This window comes from Hydra vulgaris, chromosome 12 (assembly GCF_038396675.1).
Source record: "Hydra vulgaris chromosome 12, alternate assembly HydraT2T_AEP".
NCBI classification, from domain to species: Eukaryota; Metazoa; Cnidaria; class Hydrozoa; order Anthoathecata; family Hydridae; genus Hydra; species Hydra vulgaris.
The window spans coordinates 34202650-34214689 of record NC_088931.1 but is presented as its reverse complement, the minus strand read 5'-3'; the positions used below and the strand labels follow the sequence as shown (position 1 = coordinate 34214689).

At 26.1% G+C, this 12040-nt stretch overlaps 1 protein-coding gene across 1 annotated transcript in view; it reads left to right on the top strand.

Moving 5' to 3' along the window:
• LOC100214073 (periodic tryptophan protein 1 homolog) overlaps nt 1–12040 on the top strand; it is a 65695-nt gene that overhangs the window by 39231 nt on the left and 14424 nt on the right. The window contains exons 10-14 of the mRNA XM_065813019.1: nt 1928–1989; nt 2773–2806; nt 6450–6524; nt 6739–6829; nt 6987–7108. Coding sequence (XP_065669091.1) covers nt 1928–1989; nt 2773–2806; nt 6450–6524; nt 6739–6829; nt 6987–7108 — 384 coding nt within the window. The remainder of the gene's footprint in view (nt 1–1927; nt 1990–2772; nt 2807–6449; nt 6525–6738; nt 6830–6986; nt 7109–12040) is intronic.

The window sequence follows — 12040 nt, the reverse complement described above, 5'->3', positions numbered from 1 at the left end:
TTAGTTCCAAAAGACACTGAATAATTAAAAAGGTGCTGCCCTATATAGTGACTTGGTCAATAATTGCCCCTTTCCCTCATCAACACATTAGCGGTTCATGCTGTTTTCACTATCTGATAAAGCTTACCTATCAATGGACTAACTTTGTTAAATCAATGAAGTTCACCTATCAATGAACTAAGTCTTTTATACCATAACAAATAGTCAATTATAATGTATTAACATTATGCATCTCATGTGCTTTATAGGGGAAATTCGAATTATTCTCATCTAAATTGAATCTACAGCTTTGTTAAATTGCGAATCTAAAATATCTTTGCTTGTATTATTAGAAATCATATTTTGAAGGGTCTAAATTAAGCTTATCTATTGTATTAGTCTTGTTGGAAGTCATATGTATCTTGCCCTTCTGTGTTTGAACTTAATAAAGTACGCATACCCAATTTTTTCTCTGGTTTGATTTGTTAAAAAATATTGTCAGAAGAGGCATGAATAGACATTCACATCAATAATAATATTGTTAATTAATATATTTAATTCAGCTTAATACTGTATTTAATGAAGTATATTACTCAGTTTTCCGAAATGCAATTCAATCATTAAAATAATTATTTTCTATTAAAAGCAGCTATGCATACTTTAAATATTAGGGTAGAGGAGGTGGAACTAATAGATTTTTTAAGGGTCTGGTTTCAGTTCTGGTTCTTTTGAAAATTATCAGTTTAGTTCTGGTTCCAACCTCGCTCCAGGTAAAATGCCTGGCTCCAGATTGAGTTCCCTAGCCTTGATAAAAATTCAATCAAGAATGGTTGTTCAGATTCCACACTTGTTGGTTTATAAATAATATATAGTCATGTGTTTTTTGAAGGTGATCACATTATGTGCATGTGCAATGTTATTTTTTTTTGGTTTACTCTTTTATACTTTATTTGTTATACTTTCTACCCTTGCAGGTTTTTTCAGGTTTAGGTACAAATTGCTGCTAACTAGTCCTGGTCTCTAATTGGGTACTTGTTGTTTGGTAAAAAAATATCTGGGGTTTTCGCTTAAGTAACTTGACTTTAATGAAAGTAATAAACAACCTTTTTAATAGTGTTCTTCTTAAATTTAAGTATGGTAGTGGTGAAGTGGTAGAGCTTTTGCCTCATAAGCAAGAAGTTCAGAGTTCGATCCCCACCAGGTCTCTGCTAGTACTGCACTCAACTTGTTTCTCCGCGCAGCAGCCTTGTTCGTGGATGTTCGTGTTTCGGAGTTATAGAGTTGAGAGAGTATTGCAACTACTTATTACAACCAATTATAGTAGCCTCCTCAACTTTAGTGGCCTTCTTGGTCTTGGGGAGGTGATTTAACATTAATAAAAAAAAAGAAGTGACTCAAGTGTTTTTTGATAAAGAACTTAAATGGCTAGTTTAGATGAGCACTCTGACGTCACACTGAAATAGCCTGCTGCCAGGGGCTTCAGTACATACATCGACTGACAAATAGCCTGACTTGCTGTGGAGTGCTACTACATCGACTGAGGGTTTGGGATGAGGCAGCAATCTTTTTCATTATTCTTTGTTTTTTTCTTTTTTCTGAAAATGCCATATGCTATAATGATAAGCTAAACTAGTGAGCAAATGCTCATCTAAACACGGTATAGAAGGTATAGATATATATACATTTATTTTTACTTTTTATTATTTTGACTCTGTAATCCCCGTAAATTTCAAGGACTAATCCAGGGATTTCGGGATCAACAATTTGTTAGGGAACCTAGGATTGCCATCCCTACATGTTATGTTACTAAAATAGTTTTCCAGTAACTGTGGTTCTTATAAATCATTAGAAGTAAGTTTTTTTATTTTAAATTCAAATGTAATGTAAATTAAAAAATGTAAAATAAAGTTTTTTTACAAAACTTATTTTTTAACAACTGATTATTTAGGTTCAATCAATACAATGGCATCCTCATGAATCTCAATCATTATTATCTGGTTCCTTTGACAAGTAAGTCATTTTTGTTAACTCAATCTACAACTTAATAACATTTTAAAAATCCCTCTTGTTTCCTTTATTGGAAAAGCCTTACAAGTATTAACTGAAAATTTGTATTTAGGTATAGCCATACTTTAATTATTTTTTTTATACCTAAATTAAATCATTGCTTTATTCAAATATTAAAGGAAAACTTTTTTGGAACTTTTACTCAGATAAAACATAATTTTTTAAACAATTTGATTAACATTAATGTCCTGGTCTTAAATTTTTATTAAAGAAGAAATTTATTATCTTAAAATATTTTTTTAAGCATTGTTATGATAGCATTAGTTTATGCAAGATGTTTCAAAATCACAAAACACAAAGTAGTAAAAAGTTTCATAAAAATAGTAGACAAAAGTCTTGCAAAATCTTGGTAAAATGAGATGGTTTTATTTTTTAAAACCATATTGTTATATGAAACTGAATTTTTTTTATCTTTCACTTGATCTTATAATATTAAAACATTGACCGGAATAAAATTTATATACTTTTTGATACATGACTGTCTGAAATAATTGATTTTAGTTATATGATGCTTTCGTGCTGCTGTTACTGACTCCTTCAGGACTTTAATGATAATGTAATGTTGCCATTAGTAAAAAACTGAATGAGCTAAACACTGTAAATTGTGTATAAACAAAGTTAATTTCACTACACTATGATTATACTAACAATGATATTATCAAAGGATTAATAAATAAACAGATCCTAATAAAGTTAAATTGGTTATCATGCTATGTTATTTTTTAGGAAAGCTGTATTGCTTGATTGCAGAACTCCAAATGTAAGTAAATATTTAAATAAGTTTTTACATTTGTTACTATTTTTTCTTATTTTTTATAGTTATTAAAATGAAATATTACTAATTTACCATTTTACCCACCCCTGTGAATATATATATATATATATATATATATATATATATATATATATATATATATATATATATATATATATATATATATATATATATATATATATATATATATATATATATATATATATATATATGAATTAGCTGAATGCTAATATTTTTAATAGAATATTGCTTCTCAGAGTCTCAAAATGACTGTTTTTACTACTTACCTGATAATTGTGGTAAATTCTGAGTTGCAATATTCTATTATAAATATTAGGATTTAGCCTAGATATATAAAAACAAGACATTAAAACAAATTAAGACAAATTATGTAAAAATAAGCATAAAAGAAATGAAATTAGTTGTTCAACAACAATAGTTTTGTTTATGCTAAAAAAGGCTCAGTCACTATTTAGATAGGTCAATTCCTTCAAAAGTATAAAACTTTGAGAAAAAACTTATTTTAAGTGATGTTAGTTGTTCTCTAGATTTTTCATTGCGCTTATTATCAGGGGTGGTAAAAGTAACAAAACTTTGTACCCAAGTAAAAGTTCTGTTACTTGAGTGAAATTTTACAGTAAAAGTAAATGTTACTGGTTGAAAAGTTAAAAAGTAAAAAAAAAAAATTCATTAAAAATGTACACAGAGTAAAAGTCATCACGCCACTTTTTTAACAAATTTTTAATTTAAAAATTTTCATTTAAAATTCTAATATGAAAGATTTAAATTCATAATGTCAGCAACGCATGTGTTTGATGGCTTCATCAGAAAGCATACTTGTATCAAAATAAAATTGATCAAAAATAGGAATTAGGTTGAAGTGATTAAAGCTAAAAATTTGCATGAAAATGTAATTTGCATCAAAATTTGCAATTTAGGATTTGTATTGAAATGAGTATAAGGATTTAAAATTAAATGTGTTTGTTTTTGCTTTATCAGCTGATTTATTAAGGGCTTCTTGAAAGTTTCAGTGTAATTTCATAATTCCATTTTCGATACAAATCCAAATTGTTTATTTTGAGCCGTTTCTTTTTCATGGTTTTGATCTAGGTAATGCTTCACTACTTGCAATCAGACTAATTTTTATGTTGATTGCACCAGGCAATCCTTGCTTTTTGCTGTTTAATTAAAAGTCTTGGCTTCTTGCATGCAGATTGCAGCATATATTTATTTCTATGTAGAGTTCTTTGAACAATTCTTGCACTCCTATTTATTCCAGAAGTATTGTTCAATTTATGGTAAAGAGCCTTTGATGATAACTTTCTGTCATGTTTCATTAACCAAATTAATAAATGTTACCAAATTAATAAATGTCTCTTTGTGTTGTTATAGTTGGGCAACCAGATCATTGCTGACCCTAAATGTCATCTGTTTCAGTATAACGTTTTATGTGCAGCAACAGAATATCGGATATTTAACTTATTGGGTATTTGATAATAAAATAGTCAATGATTTTGAAGAAAAATAGATTTGTAATGTGTTTTTTCAGGAATTCTCGTCCTGTCTCTGGAGTTTCATGCTGTATTTCATTACTTGTTTTGTAACTTTTTTACTATTAATTTTATTCTTGTTTTTATCAGGGTTTTTTTATTTCAAAATTAAAAATAAAAAGTTTGGAGTTAATAAATGCTAATGAAAATTAAATTAAAATTTAGAAGAAAATCATCAATATATTAGATTAGTTTAAAAATAAAGCAGAGAGCCTTAACTTTTAAATAAATAATCACCAAAATAAAAAATCAAAATAATATAGTAGATGCTATAATGTATCAGGCCTTGTTTTAAAGCCATTTACGTATTAGCTAAGCCATTTGAGACATACTTTGGTCGGGCCACTTTTTATCATTTTTTTAATATTTAAACAAGCCTAAAGATATCATTTAAGCAGTAAAAAAAATTAATTAAAAGATAAAATAAGTAATTAACATTATAAAAACCACTTATTAAGTTTGAATGATGTAAAAAAAATTTGCATAAAAATTATGTTTGCATTAAAATGAAACAATTATGTTTGCATAAAAGTTACGTTTGATATTCGCACTATTTACAAATGTAATAAGTTAAGAAAAAACAAAATAAATTTTTTTTGTTTTAACTTTTCCATCAAAAATGTTCAGCAAAAGGAAGAGAGAAAAAAGTGTTATACGTAAAAGATGTTATATGGCGCCTAAAAAAGAAATCATAAAAGAAACATTAAAAAAACTTTTATTTAACATCTTGCAAGGGAAAGAATACTCATTTAAACAATTTCTCATAGAAAACAGTAATAAAAATAATTTTTTAAAAAAATTAAAAAACAAAACAAAAAATTGTTAACTAAAAAATACACGTTAAATTTTATTTTATTATTATTAGCGTCACTTTTGATATTTTAATTTTTTTGTTATTTGTTTGTTTAGTTATAATGATTGATTTTATCAAAAAAATGAAAAAACATTATTACAAACTTTAACATCTTATAAAGAGTTTATTTTTATATAATTAAAAAAAACTTCTCTTATGGATATAACTCTATTAATTTTTTTGCTTGAATTTATGCTTGAAGCAATTTAACTCTTACAATGTCTTCGTTTATATTTATAAGTTTTATTTCATGAAAAATAATAGTTTAGAAAAATAATATTTTATAAAAGTTGCATCAGCTTTATATAATTAACAGATTGTACGATATCAAAAAAGTGAAAACAGAAATTTCCTTATCATTTAGAAAGTATTTTGAATAGAAAAGTTATTTAGATTTAAAAAAGTTTGATTTCTTTTCTCGATTTTTCTATTTTTTCTCCTTTTCTTTTTTTTACAAAAAAATAAATTCCTTGTAAACATGTTATAACTTATAACACTGCATCAAAAATATTCATAAAGCGTATGTTTAACTTTCTTAAGGCAATTGAAAGCACAACAGTATATATTTTTTAATAAATAGTACTTGGAAACTTAAATCTTTGTTTGTCGCACAAAAAAGCACTGGTAAAGTAATCAATTTTTTTTTTTTTGTAACAATATTTTTTGTTTGTTAATAACTTTTTAAAAGTAAAAAACCATTAATTGCAAAGTTGCAATTTGAAATAATGAAAAAAAGTATTAAAATATTTTAATTATACAATTGTCGAGAAAAGAAAGAAATTATTTTATTTTAAATGGTCATAAAAAATGTAATATTAAGTTATTTAATATTCAAAAACAAAAAAAAATTAGAAACAAAATAGACATTCCACAATATATAAATATATTTATATATTGTGGAATGTCTATTTCCACAATATATTTAGAAAATAACACTTCTTGATTTGTTTTCCTTAATTAGTAAAATAAACTTGTTTTGAGGTAATTTATTTTATTGCTGTCGTTAAAAAGTTTATGTCCTTAAAATAAACAAAAATAAAGATAATTTTATAATGTCAAAATCATGACAAGCCAATGTGCCAAGCCGTTTTTTATTTTAAACAGTGCTTGATATATATATATATATATATATATATATATATATATATATATATATATATATATATATTTCAAATAGACACAGATTTTTATGATATACAAATTAAATGAACTATAACTCAAATAGGTTTTTAAATCCTGGTCATTATCTGGAGAATGTGAAAAGGTTTTATGGGATCATTTGTCACCATGTAATTTTTACGTAAGCTTTTACTATATTATCTTGAATTTTTTTGAGTCTGTAATTATAGTAATGGTGGTGGTGATGATGATGATAATGATGATGATGATGATGATGATGATGATGATGATGATGATGATGATGATGATGATGATGATGATGATGATGATGATGATGATGAATTTATTTGATTTTTACTTTTGATTTTAAAATATGTATATTTTAAAAACTTTAGGTGAGCACAGACGACGGCATTGTTTTATATTGCGATGTTAGAAATGATCGACCAATTTTCACAATTCATGCTCATGAGGAAGCTGTTACTGGTAAAATTTCATATATATATATATATATATATATATATATATATATATATATATATATATATGTATGTATATACATACACACACTCTCTCTCTCACACACACACACACACACACATATATATATATATATAACAAAATTTGTGTATTTTATTATAAGGAATGTGCTTATCAGCTAATATCCCTGGAACTTTGACAACAGTTTCGTCTGATAAAAAGTTAAAAGTGTGGGATACAACGGGTAAAAAACCTACATGTGTGATGTCACGTGATATGAAAATGGTGAGTTTACAGAAGTATAAAATATTTTACTTTGTCTAAATATATGAATATAGTTGTAAGATTTATTAAGCTTATGTAGATGTGACACATAGGAGTGTGTAGTGTTATACTACATTCTTTTTGAATAACAAGATGACAATTGCAGCAAAATTATTTTCAAAATCCTCATGCCCCTAAATTAGAATTTGATGTTTTAAATAAAGATTCGTAGGCTTTATATCAAAAGATGCAATAAATGGTCCAACTTTATTTATGGGGAAACTAAATTTTTTTAAATAAAACATCAGTATTAGTTGTAGGAGGTGTCTTTTGTAATCTACATTTACAACTGTACCATACATTTCAAACTTCAACAAAACATTTGTTACACATTTGTTACAATACACATTTGTTTTTTTGTTATCTTTTTGTGCTTTTGACTACAAAATTTGCATTACCAATTTGTGTTTCTAAAACTTTTTCCAAATTTAGTACTCATCCATTAAAATTTGTCTTTGTACAACTGTTTCTTTTTTTTTTTTTCAAGTTAAAAAAATTTGGACCTTGTTAAAATATATTTGAAAGTTAGAAATAGTTGGCTAATTCAACAATTTAAAAAACAAGAATATTATCTAATTTTTAAATATAAAGTCATTGTTTTTTTTACATATTGGCTATTCTTGTATACATGATGATGAATGGAATATAGCTCTTATAATCAACTCTTCTTGTGTATAGATGATGAATGGAATATTGAGCTTACAATAAAATCTTGTTAACTGCGTGCCTAATCTTAGCAATAAGAGATTTAAAGACACCTAGTGAGATAATCAAGTAAATCGATTTTTTTTCACTTTTATGTATTTGACACCGCTTGTAGTAGCTTACTTGTTGCTTGATTAGAAATCATCATTTACCTTATTTGGAAATGTAAAATTGTACTTTTTCTGAAATCAAAACAGCTTTTTCTGAAATTTTAATTCAGTTGTTATTACATAATAGTAGTTTAAAAATAATTGGCATTATTTGAAACATTTATACCCAGATCTATTTCTGCTAATTTTTATTATTCCAGATTTTTACTATTTATAAGTTTAACTGTTGATAGTTTCATAAAGTGAATAGTTTGTGGGTTGGGTCAATTTGAATTTCAGTAGTATCATCCAGAATACTGTTGGCTATTAGCTCATTCATTAACTTAAAATCGATTGCACAGGTTTGGACAGGAATGCCATGCGATCAAATGCTATTGATAACCATGCAAATGATTTTTTTTGTTGACAACTTGATCACAACTGTTTAGATGTTTTAATGATTTACATTTCAGAAATGTGCTGAAAAAAGATACACTAAGCTAAACAGTTTAGCTTAACGTTTTTAAGTCTTTTTTTTTCAAGTCTGAAAACTATGATAAAAATTAAAAAAACTGAAAAAGAAAACAATACCTCACAAAAAAGAAAATATACAAGCTTTAAAATAAAACTCAAACTCGAGGCGAAGTTTACTTTTTATTACGTTTTTAATTGCGATTGAAATAGATTACTTTAAAACTTATCTTTTGAAATAAATTACTTCTAATGATTGTTTAATAAATGAAAAAATCTTATATAAAAAGCAAAATTAAATTATTGAAATTAAAAAAGTATAATATTTTTAAATTGTATAAACATTTTTTTTTGAAAAAGTTGCAACAAAAAATTTTTTTTTTTAATGATAATATAGTCTTTTTAAAATAGTAATTTTTAGTCATTTCATTAGTCATTTCATTAGTAAGTCAAGTTTAAAAAAAAAAGTTTTAAAACAATTCTTTGTAAAAATAGAAACAAAAAAAATAAACCAATTAAATCATTCTATTGCAATGAGAAGGTTTTAATTAAACTTATTCATAATTTAAAGTATTTAAAGAAAGTATTCTTATGAAAGATTTTTAAAAAGCATGGAAAAATAGTTTCAAATGTTTAAATTTATCATAAAAAATACATGCCTACTAAAAAAAATTTACCTATTTAATTTATCAAAGTTTATTTTAAATGATTGTTATAATTAATTTTTTATTTAATTTTAAGCCTTTGTGTAAAATAAAAAGGTTAGAAAAGATCAACAGTTAATTGTTATTCATAACATAATGATTTTTTTATTGCATTTAAATTAAAACATTAAAACAGCTGTGGTCAATTTGTAAAGAAAAAAAATTATTAGCATGGTCAGTTGCAGAGTGCAATCACACACCATTCCTGTTCAAGCCTGATTGCATATAGCTTACAAATACGTTTTAAATTGTCAGGCAAGTTATTGATGTAAATTGTAAATAGTACTGGGCCCATATCAGAGCCTTGTGGTGCACTACTAGTAACATTAGCCCGTCAGATGTGTGTTCTTCAAATGCCACTCTGTTTTCTATTAATTAAAGAGTCTATAGGCCAATTAAGTTTTTTTATAATTCCATAAGCTTTTAGCTTGAGGATTTTAAAATTGCAAGAGATTGTGCCAAATGCTTTCTAAAAGTTCAAATAATGGTTGTTCATTTTAGTAAGTGTTAGGGTTGATATTTGATTGGGCCTTGGTTATTTGATAAAAATAACCAGGGCTTAGTCTGGGTTTGTGACCAGGGCTGCATAAACATTGATACATCCTAAAGTATTTTTTTTATTTGAAATTCATGTTATATTTTATACATATACATATGCAAGTATATTTATATATAAACATCATAATTAACACGATCATCATTATCATCAACATCATTATCTTCTTTGTTTTCTTTTATAACTTCTACTTTATTTTTTATTTCTTTAATATAAACAATTTTGATCATCTTACTTAACCAAATTTTATTCATACCATATTTAATGCACTCTCTCCAAGTTTTCTTACTTCTTTCTCTATTTTCTTCAAAAGCTGCTACCTCTCTACATGCTGATACACATACCACCTAAATCTTCTCTGATAAAGATTGTTCTATACAGCATTTTTCTCTGTCTAAAATTATGGGTCCTTTTTTTGTCTTTATAGAGTCATATCACACATCATCATTATCTTCACTGTCAGCAAATACTAAACCATATAAATACTATAATATAAATAAATAGCAAACATGTATTTATATTCATATATATCTATATTATGTATGTTTAAATGTGTTTCTTACCTTACCTCCTTATTCCAAGCAGATTTGGAAGATTTTATTTTTTCTTGTCAGTTTTTATGTCTTCTCTTTGCTCATGTATTTTTTCTCATCTACAATAACAATCTTCCTGAAAACCTTACATCCACTGGAATGCAACTCTGTAAAATTTACATTAAATTCTTGTAATTGCTGACGTAAAGGCATCTGGGATGTGTTGTACAGCCAGATTGTAAGCATATGCAACAAATTAATAATAAAAAATTACAATTTTGACTTGTAATTTTTTATTATTAATTGTTTTATTATTATTAGACGTTGTTGCATGATTCATGTTTCCAATATAAAAAACAGATGAACTTTGGTTTGAAAGTAACTGAAGTCATTGGTTTTATTTAATTTTTGAAAAAGGCCACCCACCATGACCCTTGTTTACACACTGGCTCCCATATATCAGTGAATTTTCTTTTCTTCAAAAGTTTATCAACCTGGGTCTCAAAATAACCAGAATTTTATAGTGATTTCAAAATTCATTATAAAAATTTGAAAAATTTTTTTTTTTTTTAAATTACAACCAAAATGTCATAAAAAACGACCTTTTCAATTTTTAGTTAAAAATAGTTGTTTTTTGTATATAAAATTTAGGCAGTTTTTATTTAAAACCATTATTTCTGAAATCTCTATGAAATTCTCGTTCTTTTGGGACCCAGGTTGATATACATTTGAAGAAAATAAAATTCACTGATATATGGGAGCCAGTGTGTAATCAAGGGTCATGGTGGGTGACCTTTTTCAAAAATTAAATAAAACCAATGACTTTTCAGTTACTTTCAAACCAAAGTTCATCGGTTTTTTATACTGGAAACTGGAGATACCAAAAAGTCACATCCCTAATATATATATATATATATATATATATATATATATATATATATATATATATATATATATATATATATATAGCAGTGGCCAAAAATTAAAGACCACTCATTTTTTTTCAAAATTTATTTTTAACCTTAGTATAATTTTATTTTGGAAAAAGGTATCAAAAAAAGAAAAACATTTTTAGAAAGAATTTTTTTTGTATTTTATATTTGTTATAAAAGAATTTATAATTTTTTTACAAAATAATGTTAAAAAATTAAAAAACTGACTAGTAAAAAATATAAATGGGAAAAAAAATTGGACAAAATTTTAAGACTAGTTTCAAAATTATTTCAAAAAGCAATAAAAAAATAATTTAGAAACATGTTGTTCCTCCATTTGTTTTCAAGCACTCTTGTACTCGCTCTTGCATTGAATTCATTAAAGTTTTGATTACTTCATCAGGCACATTTTTCAAATGATGAGAGATAGAAGATTTCAAATCTTCCAAATTGTAAAGTTGTTCTTTACCAAGCTTGTGATCAAGCCACGACCATAAATTCTCTATTGGATTCAAGTCTGGACTATTGGCAGGCCATGTAAGCACTTGAGTTTTATTAGAATTGAACCAATCGCTAACAACATGCGCTTTATGACACGGCGCATTATCTTGCTGGAAAATAAATCCATCTTGCAACTGCCATTAATCAATGCTAGGAATAAGCGAATTTTCCAAAATTTTGATGTACCTTTCTTTGTTGAGTCTACTATCGAATAAATGAAAAACGCCAACTCCACAGGCACTTATACAGACCCAAAATGCCTATTGAACCACTGTCTTGTTTTGTTCGTTTCAAATTGATGATTCATCGAACCGTTTGCTTGGAAGTCTACGCAACATTACGCGACCTTTTCTGTTGTCTACTTTAACGTTCATTTCATCACTAAAGACCACACGACTCCAC